This window comes from Aquila chrysaetos, chromosome 16 (assembly GCF_900496995.4).
Source record: "Aquila chrysaetos chrysaetos chromosome 16, bAquChr1.4, whole genome shotgun sequence".
Classification (NCBI taxonomy): domain Eukaryota; kingdom Metazoa; phylum Chordata; class Aves; order Accipitriformes; family Accipitridae; genus Aquila; species Aquila chrysaetos.
Window position 1 is genome coordinate 25,673,731 of NC_044019.1, and position 27,936 is coordinate 25,701,666.

The following is a 27,936-nucleotide window of genomic DNA, read 5'->3' on the forward strand; positions in this document are numbered from 1 at the left end:
GTGTTACCCTGTGCTCCCCCCTAAAGCCCTTCTGACTCTCCTCCTTCCTTCAGTTATTGCCCAGGGAGGTCAGGGTGGGGACACTTGCCCTGCATCACCCTGCTATGAAAGATACTACAGTTTGTAGGCTGGGAGCATGGGATTGAAGTAAGACCAATGGGTCTGCAGTCTCCTGGGTCCTCTTTCGGGCCCTTCCTGTAGATGGATTCAACGTTTGCCCTCTTCCAATCATCAGGGATATCCCCCGATCTCCACAACTTTTCAAAGATTATAGACAGTGGCCTTGTGACAATGTCAGCCACTTCTCTTAACAGCCTGGCTCGGATTCTGCCTGGGCCCATAGGTTTATGTGGGTTGAGCCCTTGCGAGAGGATGCAGACCAGCCCTCCCTCCACTACTGGTGGGTCGACACGTATGTTGTTGCAGCTACTTGAGGCTATGATCTGGAGTCCAGCTACACCGGTGAAGACAGAGGCAAAGACAATCTTGAGAACCTCTACCTGGTCAGCATTATTTGTAACTAGTTTCCCTGCCCTGTTTAGCAATGGACCTATGCCTTCCCTCTGCTTCTGCTTGCTGCCCATGTAGCTGAAAAGCCTGTTCTTGTTGTTTTTGACATCTTTGGCCAATTTCAGTTCTAGCTGAGCCTGACTACAGCTCTGCATGCCCCAGCAAGGTTCTTGTAGTCCTTGATGGGTGTTTGGCCACCTTCCCATAGCCAGTATGTGTCGTCTTGTTGTTGTTTTTTTAAGCACACCCAAAAGCTCATTGCTCAGCCAGGGTGGTCTCTTGTTCTCCCTTCTCCCTTTCCCACTGTAGGGGATGGGCTGTTCTTGTGCTTCCAGGAGGCTGTTCTTGAGTAACTCCCAGCACTCACAAGCTCCTTTTCCCTCCACGGATGCCTCCCACGGACTATCTCACAGCTGAGCTCTGAGCATACTGAAGTTGGCCCTTCTGAAATCCAAGGTCTTTGTCCTACTGCTGGTCTTCAGCGTGCTTAGCAGGATCTTCAACTCCACAATGGTACAATCGCTATATCCAAGGCTACAAGTTTTATTGGGTTGCGAGCAGTAAATCTAGCAATGTGCTGGTCCTAGTTGGCACGTCCAGCATCTGCAGCAGGAAGAAGATGACTTGTGCACCACTGTGCAGAAATAGATTCATTTAACAGTCAAGACTGATGGGGGGCCAGGCAGAGAGCGGTAAGCTGAAAATGGTGGAATTATGTTGCCAGAAATACTGTTGTGGATGAGGCTTAGTGGCTGGCACAGACCTGAGCTTATGAGGTTGTTCCTTCCCCCACTGGGTTTGGGCTTTGTGTCCTAACATCTGTTTTACACTGGGTGGTGCTGGTTCATTACGATCCCGGTGGGAAAGGCACTCGGCCTCAGTGAGGTATCAAAGTGCGATTTATTACAGCTAACACTGTAAGACGAGAATAGCAGAGGGAATCTTGTGTCCCTTTAGATGGTGGGAACCCCGAGTGGTGTTAGCTTCGAAGGGGCCTCCAATCTACGCACACCATGCTAGTCACACCCCATCCATATGTGTAGTTATTTCAGATATTATAGGATTTTTTTTCTTACAAGAAAACAACTCTATTCATCATTTCTGCTGTCAGGAAGGATGTACTCATGAGAACTTCTTGCTGAATGGGTAGATAAAGGCAAGGACGCATGGGTGGCTTAATCCCCAGTACCCAGCAGGAGCTGCCTGCAGGCTCCTCGGTTGGAATGGGCTGGCTGACTTTATCCGACGGACAAGGGATTTGTGCAGCACAACACAGGTCTGAAGGGCAGGCTGTTCTTGCAGCGTAGGGCAGCACAGCAAAGCGCAGGCCTGGGTTGGGTTAACTGTTACGTGGATCACCAGCTCCTTGATGTACAATGGTCCTTCAGTCAGGATTAGTGCAAGATCTCACTGGAAGCACAACCTCTTCCCATCTGCCTGTGGATCCCATCTCATATTAAGGTCCTTCAGACCTCCTAATTGCCCAGTCCCACACGGGTGAACTTCTTACAGGAGCAGGAGGAGGAATTACCCATGCTTAGCCAGAGCATGGGCTCCATCCCTTGTAACTTACTTGGTCTCCTTGTGGCTCCAGCTGTCGTGGTTTGGGTCCAGCTGGCAACTAAACACCACGTGGCTGCTCACTCCTCCCCTCGCCCAGTGGGATGGGGAGAGAAAATACAACAAAAGGCTTGTGGGTCAAGACAAGGATGGGGAGAGATCACTCACCAATTATGGTCATGGGCAAAACTGACTCGACTTGGAGAAATTAGTTTAATTTATTACCAATCAAATCAGAGCAGGGTAATGAGAAATAAAACTCCAAATCTTGAAAACATCTTCCTCTGCCCCTCCCTTCTTCCTTGGCACAACTCTACTCCCAATTTTCTCTACCTCCTCCCCCCCAGCAGCGCAGGGGGACGGGGAATGGGGGTTGGGGTCAGTTCATCACACGTTGTCTCTGCCGCTCCTTCCTCCTCAGGGGCAGGACTCCTCACACTCTTCCCCCGCTCCAGCGTGGGGTCCCTCCCATGGGAGACAGCCCTCCACAAAATTCTCCAATGTGGGTCCTTCCCAAGGGCTGCAGTTCTTCACAGACTGCTCCAGCGTGGGTCCCTTCCCCGGGCTGCAGTCCTTCAGGCACAGACTGCTCCAGTGTGGGTCCCCTGTGGCGTCACAAGTCCTGCCAGAAAACCTGCTCCAGCGTGGGCTCCTCTCTCCACGGGGCCGCAGGTCCTGCCAGGAGCCTGCTCCAGCACAGGCTTCCCACGGGGTCCCAGCCTCCTTCGGACATCCCCCTGCTCCGGCGTGGGGTCCTCCCTGGGCTGCAGGTGGAGATCTGCTCCCCCATGCACCTCCCTGGGCTGCAGGGGGACAGCCTGCCTCACCGTGGTCTTCCCCACGGGCTGCAGGGGAATCTCTGCTCCGGTGCCTGGAGCATCTCCTCCTCCTCCTTCTGCACTGACCTGGGGGTCTGCAGGGCTGTTTCTTTCATGTATTCTCACTCCTCTCTTCCGGCTGAAGCTTCTGTTCCGCAGCAACTTCTTTTCCCCTTCTTAAATACGTTTTCTGTGAGGCGCTACCACCGTTGCTGATGGGCTCAGCCTTGGCCGGTGGCGGGTCCGTCTTGGAGCCGGCTGGCATTGGCTCCGTCGGACACAGGGGAAGCTTCTAGCAGGTTCTCACAGAAGCCACCACCCCTGTAGCCCCCCCCCCGCTACACAAACCCAACACACCAGCAAAGGAGCAAATCAAAAGCATGTGTGTCTGAGCAACCTGATCTAGTTGAAGATGTCCCTGCTCATTGCAGGGGGGCTGGATTAGTTGAGCTTTAAAGGTCCCTTCCAACCCAACCCATTTGGTGATTCTCCGAGCAAGGAAGGAGAGAAGAACATGGATTTCTTTGTGTGACTAAGCAAACAGAGATGTCGATGGGGAAGTATTTGCCTACAGTCAGTCCCACTGCCGTTGGCAGAGATGAGAGTTGTCCTCAGCTGCTGTGCTCTGCTCTACCCCCGCCAAAGTCTTCTCCTGATAAACAAGGAGGGGGCAGGAATGACTGTGGGCTTATAGGGTCCACAGGCAGCTGCTCCTCTCCTGCTGACACACTGCAAATGCGTGCTATGAAAAGCAACCTCACGTGGGTCCTCCCTGTACCGAGGGGGGCTATAAACTGTGGGGCTGAGAAAACCAGACCGATTGTCCATATTAAAAGCTAGAAACCAACGAAGAGTAGGTGTTTCCATACCACGAGCCCTCGGTTATCACCTAACAGAGATGAACATCAGGATCGTCAACATCAGTGAGGTGGTAAAACGAGGCCGTGTACAGAAAGTGCGGAGGAGAGGACGGGAGCCTGAAGGGTTTCAGGAGGTATTTCCTCACCGGTTCTTGAGGCGACTACTTCAAGATACCAGTGGAGCAGGTCAGTGGAAAGCAAAGGGTGTAAGTACATGTGACAGGCTGCAGACTGAGCTCTTAAAACGACTCCAGGGAATTTCCCTTTCCATTGCAGAAAGGAAGTCAGCACTGATCCTACGGCACTGAGAAACGTTGAAGTGGATCCAGAAAGGATATAAAGCAAGAAAGAAGTAGGATGTTGGAAACAGAAAAGCAGGGCAATAAAGGTTAAAGAGAAGATGAGATAAAGGAAAAAAAAAAGTGAAGATGAGTGTACAAGACAGTGCGCACAGAGCAAAGAACAAGAACACAGGGAAGGGATGGGGCAGCAAAAAAGGAAAGAAAGGGAAGAAGAGCTCCTGAGAGATACTAAGCATTTTGGTGCCAGTCCAGTATTGGTTCAAACATTGTCCAAGATCAACGCTGGAGCGTTTTCCAGGACCAGTTCTAAAACACGCAATTCTGTGAATCAAAGGAATTTTACAGAACGGAAAAAAAACTACTCAAGCATGTCCAAAACTATTCTGGCTCTGGAAGATTGCTGTGGAGGGACAGATGAAGCCCAGATTACAAAAGATCAGCTCCGAGTTACAGTTTGCTCTGCTGCGTTATTAGAAGACAAGTGAAGAGTATTTTAGATGAAACTAACCTGAATGCAGATCATCAATTTTCAGCAGAATTCCTCTTTCAAAACTTTTTCTTTGATAGAGGTGAAACTGTCCTACCAACATCAATAGTTCAAATCAGTCAGTAGAGGACAAGATACCTACAAGGAACTGTCAAAAAAACAGAAATATGAATAGAAAATAGGCTCCAGGAAAAAAATTAGTACAGTTGAGTATTATCCCTTACACTTTAAGTGCAGAGGGTTTTGGATTTATCCTTTCTGAAAAGAGAGTACTCCCCACTCCCCCCCGCCAAGTTAGAGTATTTGAAAGAAAGGAGGAGAATAGATCCCTATGTGTTTTTCGTGACCAACGTAAATTTATTACTGTATAATCGTAGTGTCTCTATCAAATGGGTGAAGAGGAAATTGTAATGATGTGTGGAATGCGTAGGTTGCCCAGAGAGGTTGCGGATGCCCCATCCCTGGAAACGTTCAAGGTCAGGTTGGATGGGGCTCTGAGCAACCTGATCTGGTTGAAGATGTCCCTGCTTATGGCAGGGGAGGTCGACTAGATGACCTCTACAGGTCCCTTCCAACCCAAACCATTCTACGATTCTATGAACCGAATTGCTTAATGCCCTGAAGTTTCCTTCCTTTAAATCAGTTCTGCAGAGAAGAGAATGAAAATAGTGTGAAAGACCTACCAGAGCAAGCGAAGACTTGTAGATGGCCTCAAACTTATGCTGGGGGACACACACAATCTGGATCTCGCCTTGGAAATCGAAGCGATGCCAACAATAGTCTGCCTTTGCAAAGTTACCCGAAAAATTCTGTCATGTTTTTTCTGCAAATGAAAAAAATGTCATGGTTTTATTCTAAGTGACCAGTCTGATCTGCCCAGGGTCACCGAATTAAGTACTCCTAGAAGTTCCCCATCCCTAGAAACGTTCAAGGTCAGGTTGGACGGGGCTCTGAGCAACCTGATCTGGTTGAAGATGTCCCTGCTCATCGCAGGGGGGTTGGACTAGATGACCTCTACAGGTCCCTTCCAACCCAACCCGTTCTAAGAAGCTCATTCTGCAAAGCGTGTTCAGAATAAGCCTAACACACACTGCCACCTGCAGCCCTTGCGATCCACAGGGACTTCTCTTGAAACAGAAGCTGGTACCAGGATTTGTCCAGCCTGCTGGCCACGTATTGACTGACTCTGAGCTTTATGCAGAGACACTCTAAATGGCCGGACCGGTCTTGCCTTGAGCAGATCTTGATGGATATTCTGCGCCAATACTAGCTATGGGAGAGAATTGTATTGGTGTAGTCCCTCTGCTAAATTTCCTCCTGGATGCGGGTAAGGGCTGTTGGCATCTTTTCACAAGTACTTACAAGAAGCCAATAAAAACAAGAAGCGAACCCCACAATCTTCAAATAAAAATAGAAAATGTTGACTAAGAAGGGACAAAAAGTTCTGGGAAGCCACAAATCTGAATAAATAAGCATCAATTTTATTGAATCATGAATAATTTAAGACTGGTACAATCATCAGCTTTATTCTCCATGACACAGGGGGCGGGGAAGGGGGAGAAACGGGAGGGTGAGAAAGGGGAGGCATGATCTCAAACAGACCATTCACAAATTCCAATCCTAAATGAGAACTGAAAATTAAATAGGGAGAGGAGCAAATGGAAAACATCATAAACGTACACAAAATACTCAATTCCTAGTTTTTCTCTTTAAAAATGGCTAGAAAAAATTCATCAAAATGCAGCACTTTTAATCAAATATTTACATTTCTATGTTACAATGAAAAAATGTACATCTTATAGAACATATTTCATAAACTGTTCCACTGGAAACGACTAGATCAAAACAGCAACCTTCCATTTAATATTGACAAAGAAAGATTTTTTTGCTTTGTTTTTTGTATTATTTTTCTTGAAAGAAAATTGCCACATTTAGACAAGATTTCATACACATAATATCGAAGTTAAGCATCAACAATGAAATATCAGTTTGCTTCTTTCAAAATGTACAAAAAGGTTAACCAACCCCCTCCCTCCCCTTCCCCAAATAAACCACATCTCATTTATGGCCTGTATCATTCTTGGCAGTTCTGAAGGAAAGAAAATGGTTTATACTTTCAATTTATAACTCAACATGAATGTTGCATAGAATCTTGCATTTCTTTCTTGTTGGTTTTTTTTTTTTTTTTAAACAAGCCAACTTTGTAAGGAAAAAAAGGCAAAAAAAAAAAAAAAAAGAAGCGTTTTGAATAAGCCTTAAAGGAGAACAAAGTCACTTAAAGAAAGACTTAATCTATGAAAAGTCTTGATAAAAACTAAGACGTGTGCACAACAGGTAACCCTGCTTCCCGAAAGTTTCAGAAAAGACACTGAATACTGCGATGCTTAGAACGACTAGCCTACTCAAAATTGCCTCTCACTGTAATCCAAGCTAGTGTCAATAAAAAAATAACAGCTAACAGAAATTCCTTCCTGAGCTTAAGCACAGGATTAAAAATGAGAAAAAAAAAAAATACCCCGTTTCCCACAAATAAAACACCATTTTAAACATGTCTTATAGCACTCAGTTAAAGGTTAACTGAGACATTTTCTAGGATATTAAGTCCATTTAAAGCCCTAGCCCTGCAACTGTTTTTTGTTTGTGTTTTTTTGTTTTGTGTGGTTTTTTGTTTGTTTTTTTTTTTTTTTTTAACAGGCACATGCTCTATCTGCATGGATTCAGTTGGGGGATTAGGTACCAAAATTCACAGTAGTAGCAGGTAAAGTCAGTGCTGGGAAGCAGAATTGTCAAGACTACTGGAAAAATTAACCTCTCTCAAACTCATCATTAGCATGCTATGTATTTGATTCCATACAGATTTATCCCATTTTTTTACAGTACCAAGAGCTGGATTAGGAACATTGGTCGAGTAACCCTTGGTATTTCATTCAGTGAAATAATGAAATAGAGTTCAAAAGGTTAAAACAGTAACAACACCAAGCTCTTCCCCCCATCATTAAAATATTTAAATTTTTCTTTTACAATATTTTTCTTAAAAAAAAAAAAAAAAGTCATCAGCACTTAAAAGTTGTAACAGGAGCAGATTCAAGACCAGCTCAGTAAGACAAAGTACAGTTATATTACAGAAAGTCATGAGGTATAATAAAACGATCCTCTCAAGCTGAGTCACAGAAGCATGAACTTGTCTGTTATATTACTTTAAACCCACAAGCTCTTAAAAAAGTGTTTGCAGTAAGTTTTCTTTCTGTACATTGAAAAACCAGCATATTCCTGTAATTTATTCATGACAGCATTTATTATAGTTGAAAAGCTTTTTTTTTCTCCTGCCTGTATAAAACAGCTCTTCAGTGATTTATTAGCTGCAGATTGATATGAACCTGAAAAGTTATCTCACTTCCCTCCTTTTTTGTCACATTTAAACAAATTCTAGTATCTCATACAAACAATATTCACAGCAACTTATGATATTCCAAGAGATGACTTTAGCCCTGTTTCTTTAAATAAAATCCCATAATATACAGCACTAATTTAATCAAACACAATTAGTACAAAATAAGGCATCGCTTTAAAAGTCAGCACCAAAAGACAGCTGGAAAGGCTAGTACAAATCAATATTGAGGAGTGATGTTTTTGCTGAGGTACAGCTGACGTTGTGGTGATGGTGGTGTAAGCATTTGCTGCCGTAAAAAGGAAAGTGCAATTCTTTGGGAGGTGTTCTTGTTCCCCAACAGAAGTACAAGCCTTAACACTGATAGTGTACGTGTGTGCGTTCGGAGAGGAGGAGAAATAAAACCAGGTTCACAGCTCTGCCAAAACTCAAAGGCATGGCCCAGCTAAACTTAAAAGATGCAGTACCTTCCCTCCTTTTTTTCCCAGACCTGAATACTGCTAAAATACTAATTTTTTTTTTTTTTTTTTTGCAATTAAAAAGAAAAGTCGTGGAAGTAAATGTTGTCACTAGAGTAGCACTGGAACTGTCACAGAGCTGAGTTTTAATTAACCCATTTATGGTTGTGCTGATAGGAACGAAACCTCTGAACAAAACCCCAAGTTTTTAGAAAACGGCTGTAACATTTCATGGCAAGAATTAAAAACTGAAAGTCCGATTAATCCCTTTTCAGGGGTGTAGCTCACCTCCGCGTACAGGGCTCGCAACGCCTGCGCACTGCCGAAGGTCCTTTGGAGCTGAAGGACTTCACGGGGCATGGCCCTTTCGCTGACTTCTGCAGAGGAGGGAAACTCACTCTCCTCAGTGTAAATAAATTGGGTGTAACGCCGCTGAAGTCAACCGACTTGGTCACGTGGATGAAAGTGGGAAGAGAATCAGGCCCTGACTAGCAAAGGGCTACCTGATCTTTCACTTGTAGTAGGATTGATTGTTACACAGTGTTTGAAAAAACCTGATTTGTTCAGACTGTATATATATTTTTATATATTCCTATTTATATATATATTTTTATAAACACACAATGAAAGAAAGCCAAGGTCTCAGACTGGCAAGGAGAGCAGCGCTTTTTCTTTTCTTTTTTTTTTTTCTTTTCTCTTTTCTCTTTTTTAATATTTATTCAAACTTCCCTGTTTTGCAGCTTTGCCTTTATTGAGTATTACTAGCAAGGCAAGCGATATTGTTATAGCACCAGAACTATATGAAGCTGCGTTTAATCCGCAAAGCTGATCGGTAAAAGTCCAGCCCTCACCTAAATGTGTTTGGTCAGAAGCAGCATAGGCAAAAATTTCCTCTCCCCTCTCCTTCCGGACAGTACATGGCACAAAGCTGTTTGCTTCATAGCTGTGAAGTTCCCCCGCCCGCCCCTTCAACTTTTAGTCATGATGATTATTTTTAACATCTTCAGTATCTTAGGCATGAGAGCTTACAGCAACTAAACAGAAGAAAACAAAGGAATAGTGCAGTTCTCATCATCGTCAAAAGAAAAACAATACAAAGGTTGCTTGGGTTGCCTGCACCCAGGTTCAAGACTGACTCCAAGTGTCTTGTTGTTCTTGCAGCTCTAATACTGAGATCCCAGCCCAGCCCAGGAACGTACGTGTTCTTTTCATGAGTCTGTGATCAGGGTTCTTGCCGAGTGGGAGAGCAATAATGGAAACAACCTCTTTCTATCCGAGAAAGATCACAGCGTCGACTCCAGAGACGAATCGAGGATGTCATCGTGATGGCTGTTGCTGTTAGAGTCACTGTCGTAACTCTGGGGACTTGAGTAGTTGGCTGCTTCTTGCAGTCTCATGAGCATGTTCATCTACAAAGGCACAGAAGTTCACGATTATTTGTAGCCTGAGGTAGAAAGAGTACCAGCTCCATATGAAAGCTACAGTGGCATTCACTTTGGCAGTGGGTAACAGCGGAAAGGAAGAAACAAGCGGGGTAATTAATATTAAGATATTAATTAATGTTAAGATATTCACTGGGATATTAACTGTAAATCATATTATAGTAGAGTGCCAGTTAGTCATAAAAAGTTTGCTTTTCCAGTAAAGGTGAAAATGAGAAGACTGAAGGGACTAGTCCACCGCCGCACTCGATAGGATTCTGCAAGCATCCTACCCCTGTCTTCCTCTGACCCACGGAAAAATGGACAGATCAGTCAAAAGAGGCAAATCCGAATGTCCTAATATCTAGCTTGATATTTGTATAGGTATATATGAGCATGTAAAAACTGTAACATGCAATCTATACTCCTAGCTGTACAGAAAAACGTATGCCTCAACAGAACAACTTCAGGGCATGTAGTTTGCACAGCAGCTTCGGCAACTGTTTCCCATTGCAAGAAAATGCATATTTAGTGTTACCTTCAAGCTCAATTTATACATTCTATACATGTTGGCATTTCCCTATATGCTTGTGTGGTATTTCTGATTCATAAATCTGACACCAGCCATGGAGACTATTAGTTCAGGTATTCTTGCAAAATCTCAATTTCCATCTGGTGTCAAGAATACAGCTCTAAAAGCCACGTGAAGTAAAGCAACAAGCCTGTTTTGCGATTGTGGCAAAACAGGCTAAATGAAACGGTTCCGCTGTGTTATTCAAGTATGTGTAACAAGATCACATATTTAATTCCGCAGTGTAGAATTTAAGTTTATTACGCACATCCTCAGTCACTCCTCAAAAAACGAATCCTCAAAATATCCTCAACAAATGAATCCGAAAAGCTTCTGCCGCTGTTTCTTGCAAAACCGTACGGGTTTTCTGTGCGAATGCATTCCCCGAGCTGACTTGACGACTTCCCCAGAAACGTTGCCTTCTCATTCTAAAACACCCGGCTGTCCTTTACTCCTTTAATTCCTGTTTCTAATCCCTAGAAACAAGGGAAAGGAAGCGGTTCTGCTGTTTCCAAAATGACAGCTTACCAAAGGATCTCCTTCAGCGTCACTCACTGGAACTTGTTTGCTGGTCGAGCCTTCCCGTGACATCGAGTAGCCGTCAAAGCCCACGTCTTCAGGTCGCAGCTGTAGCAGGGGAGGCCACTCGTGGTGCTGGGGGGTGGCCGCCCAGGGGTACGTGTCCATCACCCATTTGGCAGGATCCTCCCAGGGCGCTCTCCTCCCATACAACTGGAAACGCATAAAAACAGGTAAAACGTTCCTATTAGCCTACCATTTCCTAACCAAAATGAATGTGCCAGGAGTCTGGGGTGGCAGAAGACACTTGCTAGCAGGGCTGAACAAAGCCAAGCGAGATTTCCCTTACCCTAATGACATACAAACTTCTAGCTATTTTTGATGGCAACTGATTTGGAAGAGGCTGACCACCTCCTCTGAGACTGCAGTGCCCTTCTCTTGGCGCCAGTTGAAGAAAGGGAGACCTGAAAATAACCTCGCTTAATAAAGTTAACTTAAATAAAGTCAATACGCAAAAGAGGCCCTCAGTGTTGACACCCGGATCGCACCAGCAGCTGCCTTCCTTATCTACGTTTGCCGTCGTCGTGAAACCGCCATCAGTGGAATGCGTAGGAGGAAACGGGAGACCTGTCATCGGGCAGTAACGACGGATGTCATAGCAAAAGGTTTTCAAGTCAGGGGAATTTCTTTGTATTCAACCAAGAAAAAGCGCCAGCAGGATTTGTCTGTGGTCACGTTGCTATTTCAAGTAAGCAAGCTCCATTTCAAAAACTTTTTCTGTTTTGAACAGACTGTGTTACTGAATCCCAACGTATTCTTCTTGTTGTATTTAGTTAACATTGCCTCCATTAGACAATAAATTAATTTTAATGCCACATGACTTTCAAAAGCATAACTACAACTTGAAGCCACTTGAAAACTTTTACTTCTGCTTTATAAATCTCAGCCTAAATATCCTTCAGCAACTGGAGCTCATTCCCTGCATTTTGAACTCGGAGAACTCTCCTGCACAATGCACAGGGGAAAAGCAGTGGTCTACAAGAAATTCATCAGCTCTCTGACGGATCTATGACTATCTCGCTTTCCTCACCGCTATTTCTTCTTGGGTTTTCTGTGGTTTTATTTTTTGCACGCACAAAGTATTAAATGGCTCTGAATACCAAGATCTGCTTTATTCTGAAGCAGAACGGAGCGAGTCCCAGGGCAGAGCAGAGGTGCCCAGCAGATGGTGCTAGGCAATCTTAAACTTAAAATCTTAAAGCCTCTCCCACAACCCAAATACTCGGTCATCCTTGAGCTCCACTAGATTATTTTCCCAGCATAAAGTCTCCAAGCTGTGGTAAACCAGATCTCCTATTTTAATCTCGTGCTCGAATTTACAGCAATACATGTCAGTTGCTAAGTGGAGAGGATTTTACATTTTTTCACATCTTTGCTACCCAGAAGGTCTGTGTGGAACTTCCCTGATTCAAACTGAATATTTAGAAAGTTTTTCAAGATGGCCTTTTTATTTTTACTTTCCACAGCGTAACAACTGCTATGATAGGCCGAAGAAGAGCATTCTGTATTAACTATTTACAGATTTCTGGAAATCAGCTAGTAAGTAAAATTCCCATTTCAATATATGAAATCACGTATCTTCGGCAGATGAGACACTGAACAACTAACTCGCTATTCCCTTCCATGGCAACCAGTTCTGTCCATCCCTTTCACACGCACGTTTTCTAGGGAGCAATTACGGGGGCAAGGATGGAACAGGTTGCTTCACAAAGCACCAAAGAGGAATGACTGGAGTACGAGTGACGGTGGCAGGAAGCCACAGGGACTCTGGGTCCTTTTTTTTGCTGGTGCTGCATTCTGTATCGATACACCAAGCAGGAAGAACTGGGGTTTTACATAACCCTCTAATTTTCACATCCCTGTTTTGAAGAACAAAAAACCTCAGCTCCAATGGGAGCAATTATTGTAAGGATCCATTTGGCTCGCTTGTCTTTGACCCAAAATAGTTCTCTAAATGAGAAACAGAAATATAAAAATAGCTCAGTTTAGATCCACAGAGATCAGAGTGAAATCAGCAGTCCACCCTTCCTTTCTGGCAGGCAATTTCATGAGAGAAGATGTGTTCTCGGAGGAGCCTTTGTGGGTGTGGGGGACAGAAAATAGCCCCAAATGAAACACACATTTCTAGCATTAGCTTGTTAATTAGCACAACTCTGGCTACTCTTCGAGTACTGAAGTCTCATTCTTATCCACAGACTCGACAAAAGAGAAATTCTAGACTAAATTCAGAAATTATTTCAATGGAAATGAATTAGTAGAATTTGGGGAAATGAGACTGAAGTGGATACAGAATCTGCAGCACAAAGTGAGAAACTGAAAGCCTTACACTTGGAACGCAAGTCATTCAAATAACCTAAGGAAAGATGCAGATATAGAAGGCAAAACAAGCAAGCAAAAAGATGGTTTTATTAATTGTTGGTCTTTGTCTTCATTTCTGTTACTAATTTTTCAGTGCTTTCCAAACCTACTCGTCAGCCAGTAGGAGAGCTTCAAAACACAGTACAAGGAGCCCGAGAACCACTGTGAGTATCAGTTTTCTCCCTTCCAGGAGGAAACAAAGTCACATGAAATCTTTACACTTCTTTTAGGTCAAAAAGATCATTGGCTCCCATTACCTTCCTTTACAGGAAGTTTTATGTTAAGGGTCTCCTGTTCTATTTCCAGCAAAGTTTCTCTATGTGTGTCGTACTTTAGGCCCTATCATGTTCCTCATCTTTAAGAGCTCATCACAATCGTCCCAAAGAAAATGAAGCCTCCAGGCACCGACAAATTTCAAATCGCAAACATAGTTTGCACAAATTTTAACCAAAACTTGTTGAAGAATTCATGTATTTCATAGACTTGTGAGAAGCCGTTAGTAAAAGCTGACTTTTCTATGACAGGGTTGTCTTCTCTCCGTTAACATCTATAAATCTCTGCTGTATAGATAGCAAACGAAACCCAAGGTGGTTGTTAACTGGACAATGTAAAGTCCATGTCCCCGCCCCGCTTTTTTTTTTTTTTTTTTTGAGTACTTCCTCAAGTACACAGGCTGGTGCATTTTCATGACTTCTCCATTCTCTGCAGAGTACTCCATGCAGATGAGAGCTGAACCTCTAATACAGAAAGGGTACCGCATAGAAAAGAAATGTAACAAACAAGTAAATCAAAACAAACCCCCAGTATTTTCCAAGAGAAGTCTTTCACGCTTTTTTTTTTTTACGTACCTTAATGGCGAGGCACCCTGACAAACACTGCAATGGCGAGCCCTAAGCAGTAGCAGAATGGAGAACTGTTGTTCACAAACACGAAGGAAGCATTCTGCAACACAACTGGCTCTCCATGGAGCTCATACTTGCAGTTATTTCATGTTTCGGAAAGACTTCAGACACAGAGACGTATGTGATGAAGAACCTATTACTTCTCTAAGTAAAATTTCGTAACTGTTAATTGTTCTTACTAATAACAAGCTGTGTCTTGCTTAAAGTTTGAATTTTTCTAGTCCAAACTTGTCAAACAACCACTAGACTTTTTTTCCTTGCAAGTGTAAACCAGAAGACTCCCATAGACCAAGTAATATTTTAGCTTCCTCTTGAATAAACTGAATAGTTTGAGCTTCTCATATCTGTCATTGAATAACGCTTCCTGTATCTCAATGATACCTATTGCTCTTTCTGAACCCTTTCCACATTTTTATCTTTCTAATGAGTCTTTCTACATACAGAAGGTACTACCTTCTTCCTACCTTTATCAGATCTAATTATAGGTTATGCCCTCAAAATGGCATCTGTCCTCTTACCAAAACACAAGCTCCCAACGCATTGCCATAATTTCCTATTCTCCATCTACCTTTAGCCCTTTTCTAATCTTCCAGACTCTCACTGTGATCCACTTTTTTATTTCTGTATGTGTGATCTCGTGTTTAGCTCTATGGAAAAAAAAGTGACTTGAAAATCAGCCGTCTGCTAACAGATGCTGCAATGGGAAAGCTTCAGGTGCCCCCACCTATCCTGGCTCTTCATATTACCAAAATACAGGGAGAGCTTTCTCACAGAAGCAGCTGTATCAAAAATAATTACTTTCATGCACGCAATGCCCAGAATTTACTGATATTTGATTACGCCGTCTCCAAAACTGTCTTCTAAACTACGTGCTGCCATGCTTATTTTGTGAACAGAGGACCGAAGAATAAAAAAAGGTCATTTTTTCCATAGTTGCATGGCAAGTCAATAACAATCCTCTGTGGAGCCCTCCTCCTGATCCCAACAAGCTTTCTAGTCGTACAAACACTAAGAATTGTGTGGCAATGCATAAAACCATCCAAATTGCTAGAGTATGAATCAGTTACTAAGTACCGGCAGTCAATGCTGATTTCACTACGGCCTCTGAAAGAATTATGAAGGACTCTGCTAAAAAATTCATCCTGTAGACTGAGAAGTAATCAAAATGTCACTGATACTGATCCTGTCACTCATTAATATGTTTCTCTCATTAATACGTTTCTCTCCATACACAGCTTTGTTCCTCCTCTGTTGAAAGATTTGATTTGCAGAGGAAAATACATTAACGAAGTTAATGACTACAAACACGTTCTTCACATGCACAGTACAATTTTAAGGTGTGCTTCTGGAACAGATTATTGAAGATACTTGGGTGTCTAACTCCCCCCCATTGAAAAAATCAGTAGTTTGGCATGTAAACACTTCAAAAAACTGATTTGGACTTTCGGTGCCTTCACTCGGTATTTCAAAATGGTTTGCCCAGTGAAGAGAATAATTCTGCCTGAAATAAGTGACAATTTAGGCTACATTTTCACAGACGTGCAGGTATTCAGCGTGCAAAGTTCTGCCTACAGAAAATGTTGCCGTTATTCAGGTTTGTCCAGTGCTGGGTTGTCTTTTGAATAGATACCATCCAAGACCTATGGTTTTTCACTTTTGCCTGCTCACCTGTAGCCCTTCTCTAACTGCCTCCAGAAGATATGGGATGATGGAGTAGTTCCACAAGTCAGTAAACCAAACTCTAGAACCATCTACATCTATCGGACAGGAGAGGAAGAGCCGTGGACCTGGAAAGGGAAATTCAGATATTACACTCAAATGACAATCATGATATGCATCAAAATAGGACCAAACAAAAACTTCTGGCTCCCTGGAGAAAGAAGCCGAGGATGAGAGAACGTAAGTTGCTACCTGGTGAACTGCTCTTCCTGAGCTCAAAAATCCTCTGAATCTACTTGAAAAACTACAGCCTTCAAGGTGAGAACAATTAACCAGATCTCATAACACAGTTTGTATCCAGGACTTAGAAAGAAGTCCTTTTTTCTTGGGGGGGGGGGGGGGAAGTTTAGAAACTTCTTGTACAGTTTGCCTGAGAGTACACTGGCATCTAAAAGTGGGGCTTTAAAGAAATCTTTTTTACCTGATGTAGCACAGGGAAATGTACACAGACGCACCTGATATATAAAGAAATAAAATACATATATTTACATATGCCTGGGCACTTACCAATAGTAACATCAGAGGAGCTGTGAGCCTCCAAGAATTTGTTCAGATGTTGCCAGACCTTGGGAATCCAATCAATAATTTTAACCAGTTCTGCGTTTCTCATCCTGCCGCTGATCTCTGTTTCAATTAGTTTTCTTCTCAAGAAACGGCCAAGAAAGCCTTTGACCGGCTCAGTGTGGTTAGCACATAGCACCCATCTATGGCAGAACAGCAGAAATGTCCATTATTTCTCTTTCATGCTACTGAACATAACTATTCTGGACTAAATTTCTCTTATGATTTCTAGATTATCATCATGATCAAAATGGGCTATCCCAGTCACATACGTTTCTTAGCAAAAATTATTTTGGAATCATGAGTTCACTAGATGAAACAATTTGTATCCTGTATTGCTTCAGCTTATTTCTCATTCAGTATCTGCTTTGCCTATTACCTCCTTTAAAATTTGTTAGAGAATCAAATATCTTAACATTCCTCCGAAAAGGAAAAGTTTTATGAACTGCAGTTACTTTAATAACAGCATCATAACAAAGCTGCACATGTTAGGGCAGCAACTACTAGCGAATGGTATTTCTCTTTCAGTTTGCTGTTACAGCTGATAAGAACAATTTCAGATGACTCAGTAGCCATTACTCCTTTGCCAGCCCACAAACATAAATGAGAAACATGAATAAACAGTACCTGAAATTATGGTGAAGTTGAAGATTAGGTGTTGAGGAGGTGGCTTGGTTCATTGTGCCAATAATATACGGACTATTAAAAAAAAAAAAAAATCAAGTAAATAAAACTTGGAAATTTTGAGAAACAACTTTTTAGGAAGATCTCAACGTTAGAAAAGGTTATTCAAACCTCTTTTGTCAAGGAAGTGTTTTGTAGTTACTTATAACCAGATTCTCTACTGAGAACCTGACTTCTGAGAACATCAAATTCTGAAAGCAAAACAGAAATCTCAAAGCAGGATTGCTCACTAAAAATGGGGCTGTAGTATTGAAGATCCATTGCATGAAATGAATGCGAATTACCCAAACCCTCTACTACTTTTTTATTACTGATTTCAGAGGAATTGGATCATTTTATGAAGAAAAAAACCCTCTGCAGTGCTTTCCATAATGTGGACGGTCTAGCCATCTCGGTCCACTTTACCAAATTAATCTCGAGTTCGGTTTTGCGATCACATTTTGCAACGGCAGTGGTCTGACTGCAGTACTGAAATCTGGAGTGTGTTCTGATATTATTTCTTTACCATTTGTGGTACTTGCAGTTTAGAAGTCCATTAAAGATCTCTCCTAGGGAGCTAACGTGATGCAAATTATCCAAAATGATTACAAGAGGCATATCCACAGCGTTATTTTCACTGTTACACTGGTCTGCTAGGTTGGACAGGTATTGGCGCAGTTCCTGCGAAGCACATATAAAGACAAGAAAAGAAAAAAAAAAGGAAAAGAGAATTCTCATCATATTCATATTCATAAAATCCAGTGAAGATGAATAAGCTACTGTCTTTGCGATCTAAAGCAAAAGAGCCTGCCATCTTACAAATGCACGCATTTTCCACGAGAAAACAGAACAATATGGTTTTCCTTCTTTTTTGTAGGTTATGCTGAAGATTCAAAGACTATATCAGAAATCCTGTGTGAGATAAGGGCTTAAAGGGGGCTAAGATTTTGCCATTTGGTTTGTGTTTTTTTCATTCGCGCTGTCCTAATCTGACACTCAGAAATCTGAAACGCATTTTAATTTCTTTTCGGGAACTTGTTCAACTCTCTATATGTCAAACCAAACTCTGCATTCCAGCTAGGTTTGTTATATCTTCTTGCAACTGTGCTTCTATTAAAAAACAGCTGATAAAATTTAATCTGGAATAAAGCATCCCTCGGCAGAGCCCAAATTCGGATGCCTTCAGTGATGCTGTGAAAGAAGGATGAGCTTCAGGAAAATGTGCCTAAGGCCATCAAATATACAGCTTTTTTTTTTTTTTTTTGCCTTTTTTTTTTTTTTTCTTTAATCTAGACGTTCACTGGAGGTATATTCAGCAAAACCAGCAGCACATAAAAAAGCAGTGACCTGCCTTACCGGCACAGGAATGTGTCTGGACAACAGTCACTTCAAACGCAGCATATGCAGATTACAACTGCTGATACTTGCAGCTGCAGAAACTCTTGACGGCCTAGAGATGCATTTGAAGGTTTTTGGAAAAATGCCCACGTGCAATAGGGATTGCTTAAGTTGCTGGGAATTTTATGCAGGTGTTTTAACTTCCTGGGCAATTCTCAGGCTCCTAACCACTTGAAAATCATGACACCTTTAGGTGTTTAAACATACACCTGGAAGCCTGCTATTTCAGGCCCCTAATCAGGTGAATCTGCAGTTCTGAAAACCTTCAATATTATTCCCTTCAGGATTAACATAATGCTTTAAAAAGAAAGGTAAGTTTAAAATCAGCTTTCGATGGATTAAGAAACGAGGAGTCTCTCATTTTTGATATACGGTAGCATGAATTGTGCGAGGATGATTTCTGTGTCCTCACCTTACTGGATTTATGGTCCACGTTGAAGGTTGCAATAATGCCATCGGCCAACTCCCTGCCCTCTCTAAGGACCATATACTCAGACAGACGGTTTGCTAGGTATGTTTTACCAGTGCCACTGGGGCCAGATAAGATAATCCGCCTGTGTTCCATCAGGAGAGAGACATAACGCTGCAGTATAGGCTTTGGGATCAGTGATTCAAACACCAGACCGTCCAAACTGTTCTCGCAGATACCTGCAACAGGAAAAGGTTCCTCAGTTAGAGGGATTCCCAATTTTTACCTGAATTACCTGCATTTTTAAAAGGTTGGGGTTTGGGGCTTTTTTACTAAGTAGTTGCAAAGCTGCAAAGCAATCTCGTTAGTGGAGTTTGAGCAAATCAAGATTAGCTGAAATGACTAGATAGTCAAAGCGGAGAACTGAAAAACGTGATTTTGTGAATGTACCTGGGCCCAATAATAGCAGGAGAAACCCCCAAAATAACACTTCGAAACAGCAGATTTAGATCCCACCTGACCAAGCTGTTGCTCACTTCAGAGATAAAGCCCTTCCCCACCGTGGTATCCCCCGCGGTCGAGAGGAACACACATAAAGCTGGTAAAACAAGCGCAGAAGTGACCTGTGGGCTTAGCCTGGACCCTCCTTCAGCTTTCCGTTTTCCAAGTACTCAGCTGCACCCTACGGTGTCCAAGGCCCTATGAAAGTCGCCATCCTAAATGACCCCAGGCCACGCTTTTCACACACAAACCATCCATTTTGCAGGATTTTGCCGTGTACGGTACGCATTCATCCAGAATTTACCTGTTTACTTTTGAATCGCTAGACAAAAAAAGCAGCTATCATCAACTCCCCCTACTTTCCCAAACGCTTGTAATTAAACTCCTTCTCTGTATGCTGATAGTTATCTCTTCTAACATAAAACTCCTACTGATAAGCATTTACGCAATGTCAGCAGTCAGTTTAGGCGGAATTGGCTCAGGGAAAATACACAGTGCTTCAAAATAAACAGCAGAAAGGGAAGTTGGCAGATCACACAGAGAAATGTTTGCACCTCAGTGGTTACTTGGAATATTAAATATTTATATAGGCAGCTTTTTAACTCAAAGGTATATGCGATTTTCCATAAATTGATTAAATACACTTCTATTTTATTGAAAACTGTTATCACATATGAACCTTCAAGTACAAGTCAAGCCAATGCAAGTTAAATATAAAACCAGATTGCAGCTTTATAGATCTAGCTAGTCCTTAAGCAATATTTCAAATGAGATTATACTATTGGACAACGTATTCCAAGTAGGCAGAATACCCTGGGTTCACATCAAGCTTCAGTAAATTGAGATATTTCATGGCTCATTTTGTCTTCCTGCCCGCTGATTTGCTACCCAAGGTGATTTGATTTTTTGTACCAATATTCAAAAAACAAAATACTTTCAGTCAAATGGCACAGCCAAACTTTGAAGTCGAGCTGCAGAGTGTTTGGCAATGCTCTCAAATACGCTACTGCTGTATGCAGATCTATGCTCAAGATTTCACTGGTGTAACCTCGAGCAAACTGATGTACATTCAAAATGCAGCGGTTGAGGATTTTTTCCCTCAAATCTAGTTTCACAGTATAGTTTTCATATAAAAACGGTTCCCTGAGAAACCAAATGAGAAATATGAGCATTAAGTTCTTATCAGTATGATATAATGAAATTGATGAGATTTCTGAAAACCATATGTTTAAAAAAACCCCCAGATTTTAAGGTGTCCCATGAATTCTGGGATCCCTCCTTACTGGTGCCTAAGGAGGGACTCTTCAGCGAGACCAACCGAGCAAGTTAAATCAAGAATTTTTTTACTCTGCATGAAAGAAATAACAACTATAGCTGTTACAAAGAGGTAATGAAATTCTGGGGCTTTATTCATTTGGAAGGTACTTTGCTGTTCAGACAACTCCACTACGTCCCTTGTGGTGTGAGGTCTTCTCCAGGACAACTCCAGGCATCAGTTCAAGAGAAAACTGCTGTGTGTGTAATTATTCCTACTCTTACAGGTTGGAAATTTGCTGAATTTATAGACTTAGCATACTTTAAGTGCTGTTTTTATCAAATGAAAATAGAAGGACTAGTAAATAAAAGGCAGGGGCGGGAAAAAGAAACAATAAAACGTTTCTACTCCTCTGAGTTTCTTGACACAGCAAGCTTTGATAAAACTGTAATTAGCGAGAACTACAGCAGACAGGTCAAGCGTAATTACCTTTGATGGTAACTGAAATAGTGTTGTTTTCTCCAACCAGATAGCCACAGGGCAACAGCTCAGGTGTCTCCGCACTATTAGTGCGTTTGATTTCTCCAATGCTGTAGCCCAGAACGCTGTCTGAATTCAGTCCCAGCTGGCTCACGGGATCCACGTGAATGATATACTCCTAGGGGGAAAAAGGGACGCGAAAAGTCAGGCAGCACTGAAATCTCTGTGACTTTGTTCTATGGTACAATAGTAATAATCACAGCAAGTTAAATATTGCTTGGTACCATCAAAATCTAACAGAAGAATTCAAGCACACAGCAAATTGTACTCACTAACCTTGAACAAGCGTCTTACGACCCCATCCAGAACATCCCATTTGGTCTTGCCACTGACTCCGATGCAGCCTATGAGGAAGGTGCGAGGCCTGGAATCCTAAATGCATAGAAATGTGAGTTTAAATTAATAAATAAATCCTAACTGTACCAGACAAGCCTGTTTAATGTAATTAAAATAACGGCTTTTTTTTTTTTTTTTTTTAAAATTATGGTGCATCTTTACCAGTCTGTATGGTGAATTCTGAACGCTATATGAAATCCTTGTTTTCTACTGAACACTTTCTACAGTGTTGAGAGTCACAAATCTTAAGTGGTACTGATGTTAAGTAAAAGGTATTTATTAATCAATCCACGAACAATTCAAAAACCTCTGAGAGGATTACAGCTTAGCCAAAAGACAGAAAGACTCTTAGGGAAATTCTAGGCAGAAAAGTTCACGGCTTGTTTGTTTTTCCATGACTTCACAGTCAAATAGGTTGCATTTGCAAGGCTTATCCTATTTACTTCTAGAAATGCTGCTGTGGACATAGAAATCTAAATATATAAATAGAAATTATACATGGTTACATATATAAATAGTTATATATAGAGAGAGTTTTATATATGTATATATATTTGTATATAACAACTTCTGTGTTATGTTTGGTATATCACAGCATTTTGTTTCTGACTTCGAAGGCAGGTTAAAAAAAACCAGAACACACCTCACTTTTCTATTCTATAGCTGCCCTCACTGTGAAACATTCATTGAAAAAAACCCAATTTCTATTATAAAACTTACAGTTCAACTAAAACGTCAGGGAATCATTACCGCACGGTAACTTTATTGACTGCGAGCACAGTGGAGTCCAACAGAATTAGCAATTTAGTTTTACCGTTCATTTGCTTATCCAGGGCTATAATTATGAATGCAAAATTGGCATTTAATGGAAAGATCTGCTGAGTCAGTTTTACCTCCGACTGTTCAAATTTTTGTCCCCCTCTTACAAAAGACATCAAATTATTTCTTAAATACACTTTTACAGATACTCATAACATGAGATAGCAAGGTCAGTGCTTGGTAAAGATTGTGTCGTACATTCACGCACGCGTTACACACGTGAGGTGGGCTGCAATTTTACAATATTGGAAATGTATTTGGGTATTTAGGATTCTTTCAATTACTTGTGAATGGAGAACATCTGAAAGATGTAACTCAAAATGGGACAGTTGTACTAGAGAGGACAACTTGAACTAGAATGGTAAAGTATAGATCTCCCGGTCTGGATCGATAAAGTTCTTCCAGAATATCGGTGCTTCTAGCACTTCGGTGCGCCGTCTATCAACACATCTGATCATCTTCATTATTAGTTAAAATTTTATTGAAGTTTAACAGGAAGGCCCAAGTGCTTTGTGCAACTTTTAAGATACCAGTCTTAAACAGATGCTACGCCAAGGTACAGATTAGCCTGCTAAAGTCCTTGACGCCGAAAGAGCAGCCTGGTTTTCAGAAATACTACTGAAAGGCTTGAATTGTAACGTTATCACCTACACCGCGGACACACGGTCTAGTCTAGCAATCCTGTGTTACCGACATGGCTCACGGCCAGGGCTGATGGCACCAACAAGAAACTGCAAAGTAAAAAGCTATTGCAGGTGAGTCCATGAGACAACTGAACTGGCGGTGTTGGCTCTCAGCAGTTCCAAGGAAGCGGGAGGGAGCCGAGTGCCTCGTCTATCTACTAGCGATACACCAGCGAACTATTTTGCTGAGAAAATTTTAAGAAGTCTTTTGCAAATAAAAGCCTTCGAACCAAACTGGATTTGAATTCCCTGGCACATTCCAAAGTGACTTTTATTTCCAAGCTGGGGACGAAAACACAACTCACCTCCTTCCATTTCATTTCATCCTGAAAGTTGACAACTATTTTGACGTGCCTGCCTCCTTCCTTCCTGGCAGAGCCATCTCCAGTGTCATCTAACAGCATGTCTGTGAACAGAACACATCAACAGCTTCACAGCTGTATCTTAATAACAATGAAGACTATTCTGGTTCACGCCAACACGTTTATTGCAGTCAAACACAACGCATCTGGGCTTCGCATGCCCCGAGGTGAAACACAAGAACCAGGTTTACTGACTTCCCTACCAAGTATCAGTATCGCTCTTAAAAAGAGAAGGTCATTGAAAATTATTAGTCAGTTACTCTGTATTTTCCTTCCTACGATATATCCCCTGGCAAATGTACACCATTAAATGGCTTTAAACATGACTCTTCGCAGCTGAGGTCATAATTGGACAACTCCGATCTAGGGTGTAGCAGACCTATGACGACATTTTAAAAGAAGGCTTTGTGCCAGCTCCTGACATATTTCCACACCTCAACTGTTAATAATTTTCATGCTTTCATTTTTCCATGGCTAACCAAACCAAATCTTCCAAGTGCAGGATAAAACCTGCCCACCGCCTTTCTCATTAAACTCACCGAGACTGGTTGACTCCGTGAGGTTCAAACTGTGTTGAGAGAGACCCACTGAATGTCTTGGAGAGGATGAAATGGAAACCTGAGACTGAGCCCTGCTACAGCTGCCGTGGTTTTCAGATTTCAGCCGATCATTTTCTGCTTTTAATTTTTCAATCTCACTCTTGAAAAGACAAGTGAGGAGTTAGAAGGCACAGTGAAAACACACTTAAAAGACAGCAACATAAGTACCTTAAGAATAAGTAATAGTGTAGCAGAAATGCCATTTTCGTAACTTTTTAATCTATTTTAATAAATTAATGATTTTAATTATTACAATGTCCCTTCCATGAAACTTTTCAAAGTATCCTAGAAAACACAAATACGTGGGAATTCACTAAACGCTGAAATGCAGCTACTTTAAGGCAGAGAGCATGGGAACGTTCTAAGAGTTGCTGACGGTCAACAAAAATGATCTCTCCATAGGTTTTTAGGGTTGAAACAGAGCTGCAGAGTTGAGGGCAGCAGAATTCATGTGTTCAAGCTGACTTTTAATGAAGGTACGAGGTTTAACACTGGGACAAAGCTAAATACAACTTTTAGTAAGCATTCAAAAACTTCAAATTTACCTTCTTTCAGGTCTTTGCTGTGTGGCAGGTTGGCCAATCTTTCACACGCCAACATAGACTGCAATATTTGGGGTGGTTATTTCTTACCTGCATTCTGTTCATCGCCTCCCGAAGCTGGTCAAGCTGATGAGCAGAGCTAAGGGCTTCCAGACGAATATCGGTCAACTTCATCTCCTTGTCTCTCAGCTCATTTCGTAACTGCATGACCGTTTCAGCTTCACTGTCGGTGCATTCAGAAATACTGGAGAAGATGAAAAAACAGACATTGAACGAGACCATTTGTTACTTTTCGGATGGTGCTTCTCTAGCATTTATTAGTAAAGGGGGAATAAAACCCTTTTATTCTGCAGGAAGCAGGCAACAGTGTCGGCTTATTGGATTACTGATACCATAAATCAGATATTAAATAGGTCATGGAAACATTAGAGAGTAGTGAAATAAATATGTCTGAGGGTTATTTTTCTTTAATCAGCATCTGAAACGGAATTCTGGAAATGACCTACTATTGGATAGTCTTCATTTTTTTCATGGTAGTTGCCATAAAGGAAAACTTCTAAAGCCAAAATCTAAATAAATTAAGGGGGTGCAGGCAGTAACAGCAGTTGGTTGGAGATTGATGAGTTTACAGACAGATTTAAAGCTCACCAGGTGCGCACAGCTGGGTTTCCCTGAACTGTTCTGGAGGGCTTTGGAACTCTACACCTATTGAAGCGTGATAAATTCCTGCTCGCTTTAAAGCACTCATGCTTAAAAAATTTTTGGTGGCGTTTTCCTTCCCTCCTCCCACAAAAAAAAGATTCTGGGTGAGTAACATTTCAGCACAGTCATAAGTGTATCTATATAAAGATCAACTACACAGCTGCATGCTTTGAGGGAGATTTCATTTAAAATGTCTCTCCCTAAATCAGGTTAATGAGAGATGTTTTCCCCATCAAAAAGCCAATAAGCCAAAATACACAAGTCTTACTTGTGCTCTAGCCCTCCCTCAGCTCCCATATTTACTCTTTTCTCCAGTTTAGCCTTTTGGCTTTCATGTCAAGACGAGACATATGCACACAGCATTTTGACTGACGATAGACAGGATCATCATTTGACAATTTTCTGGCCTTAGATTTCTAAAGCACGATTTGCTGTAGTCACCAGAAACTCACTGAGTGAGGCTCAAGAGACTGGAGAAGCTTTAAAAAAAATCACGGGGGATTATCTTCTGCTACTAACATTTCATCGCTGTTATACGGCTGGAAACTATTGCTATTGTTTTCACCTCTTCATGTGAAAACAAGCGATGGGCAAAACTTCCAAGTCTGGGTACTTACTCAAATGCATTTGATCTAAAATCAGGCTGGAAGCTTTGCATGACATCTACAAGGTCGTAAGGCTGTCTGTTAATTATATGTTTCACAATACTGCCTCTTACAACTTTCTGTTATTTATTTATCCTACGCAAGTGACGAAGCAACTCACAGAATTAACATAAAATCTGTTTTACAAAGTTTTCCAAGCACATTCTAAATGTGAGTTGAGACTCAAAACAGTGCGGTGAGACAATTACTTACTTCACAGGTGGCCAAAATGCAGCCTCAAGGTTGCCTGTTACCTTCCCATGAACGTAAAATGAGTTAAGCAGCAGAGCAGAAGTCCTGACTTTTAAGTCTACATCTCATTCTCACACAAACACAAGCAAAAGGGTATGGTTTGGTCGTACAGATGAGCGTGTACGATAGCTTGCTACTACCCAGAGGAGCGCATTTGTTTCTCACTCCCCTTCCCCAGCCTGCTCCGGGCTGTGCTGCTGTCGTGTCCCCACGCTTACGCCGGCTCTGGCACCCAGCAGAGTCTGATCAGACCCCCGAGCTGAGCCAACCCAGCAACCTGGGGAAAAAAACCCGTTCACGGTTCTGTCAAATTATTTTTCACATAATTTAGCATGTTGCATCAGCTCAGTGGAGTTGCCTGAGAAGTTGCAGAGCCAGTGCAAGGGAAGGACCAGGCCCAGGTGGCTGGGGAGGTAGAGAAGAAAAGAGGAGCAGATCATCTCCACTCATCAGGCGCAAGCTGTTAGATGAGTTCAGCTGTATCGCTAAACCGTGCTGTTTGATTTCCAGTAAATCCTTACCTTATCTCAATTTGTCAACTTAACTGGGAACTCCTCATGGCGGATTAGTACAGTATGTACTGCCTTTAGCCAACAGAGAAACGAAATCTCAGGCTTGGCCTGGCTTGTTTCATTAACAGCAAGAGATCCAATTAATACTGCACTCCAAGGTCACTCTGGTTATAGAGACTCTTCACACTCAGCACGTTCTGCTGAGAGCGCACCCCAATGAAATATTAAATTATGCTACAGTAACGATGCAGTGATTTTTGGCTTCCTGGACACTGGAAGGTACTGTGTTGGGAGTCAGTTAGATACCTTTAATTCCCTTAACACATAAATTCAACTTCTCAGTCCTCTGCTTGTAATCTCCTCAGACTACAGAGCATTCAAAATAGGCAGTAGGTGAAAGTGTGATCTTTGCTCATTCTTTTGCCGATATGACAGGGTTAAGGATTTCACCCAAAACACAGCCCCCGCCAGCTCTGGGAGATAACGTAAGTGATGCTTGGGAGTAGGACTGATCAGTGACAACACAGCAGCCCTGACCTACAGGACAATCCTGTTTGGCCCACTGTGGCATCTGCTGTGGCCTCATGGCGAAGAGCTGGCTTCAGCAGCGCACGCGGCTGAACAGCTATCAAGCTCTTGGAGCGCTTATACAGATTTACAGATTCTTACACAGAGGAACCAAAAGGGACAGGATGGTGTACGGTACATTTTGCCTCTGCTTGGTTCTGTAAAGCGGCGTAGAGATGTCCTGTAAAGCTAGCACGGAAAACACTGGATCTCTCCAAAGCATGATATTTCTCTTTTCCTCTACCAATGCAGCAAGACGCCTTCCGCTCCATTTTCTATTTAAAAAGTAAAAAAAAAAAAAAATCACTTACAGAGAGTTGGAATGGGAAGCTCTCAGCAACGGTGTTGAAACAGTAGAGTTGTGGTGTGGCAGCTTTGGTGAAGAAGGTAACGAAGAATCAGTCATCTCCTCAATATCCGAATGAGAAGATGCTGACTTGGGAGATTTCTTTTTACCAAAAGCTTGCTTGAAGGAGCTGCGTAGCTGAAAAAACAAGACCACAACAGTAGGCACACCATTAAGAATGAAACCAGGCAAAAAAAGCCACAGAGTAAAAACTCTCACATGCAAATACTCCAAATGATACAGCCATACTCACATATATTTTAATATGGGTAAAAAAGAATAAAAAAGCTTTTTTTTCCCCCTTAACTATTT

The 27,936-nt window shown here is 42.0% G+C and overlaps 1 protein-coding gene across 10 annotated transcripts in view; it reads right to left on the reverse strand.

The window, feature by feature from the left end:
* Positions 1–5,996: 5,996 nt before the first annotated feature.
* Positions 5,997–27,936, reverse strand: part of NAV2 (neuron navigator 2) — a 431,305-nt gene continuing 409,365 nt past the window's right edge. For all 10 annotated transcript variants that reach the window (XM_030038642.1, XM_030038644.1, XM_030038641.1 and 7 more), the window contains 13 exons: positions 27,590–27,762; positions 24,692–24,845; positions 24,000–24,159; positions 23,404–23,504; positions 21,537–21,632; positions 21,210–21,378; positions 18,968–19,203; positions 17,684–17,838; positions 17,122–17,193; positions 16,441–16,637; positions 15,883–16,001; positions 10,904–11,107; positions 5,997–9,792 (listed from right to left, as the gene is read on the reverse strand). In XM_030038642.1, coding sequence (XP_029894502.1) covers positions 9,667–9,792; positions 10,904–11,107; positions 15,883–16,001; positions 16,441–16,637; positions 17,122–17,193; positions 17,684–17,838; positions 18,968–19,203; positions 21,210–21,378; positions 21,537–21,632; positions 23,404–23,504; positions 24,000–24,159; positions 24,692–24,845; positions 27,590–27,762 — 1,962 coding nt within the window. In that variant the 3' untranslated portion in view covers positions 5,997–9,666. The remainder of the gene's footprint in view (positions 9,793–10,903; positions 11,108–15,882; positions 16,002–16,440; positions 16,638–17,121; positions 17,194–17,683; positions 17,839–18,967; positions 19,204–21,209; positions 21,379–21,536; positions 21,633–23,403; positions 23,505–23,999; positions 24,160–24,691; positions 24,846–27,589; positions 27,763–27,936) is intronic.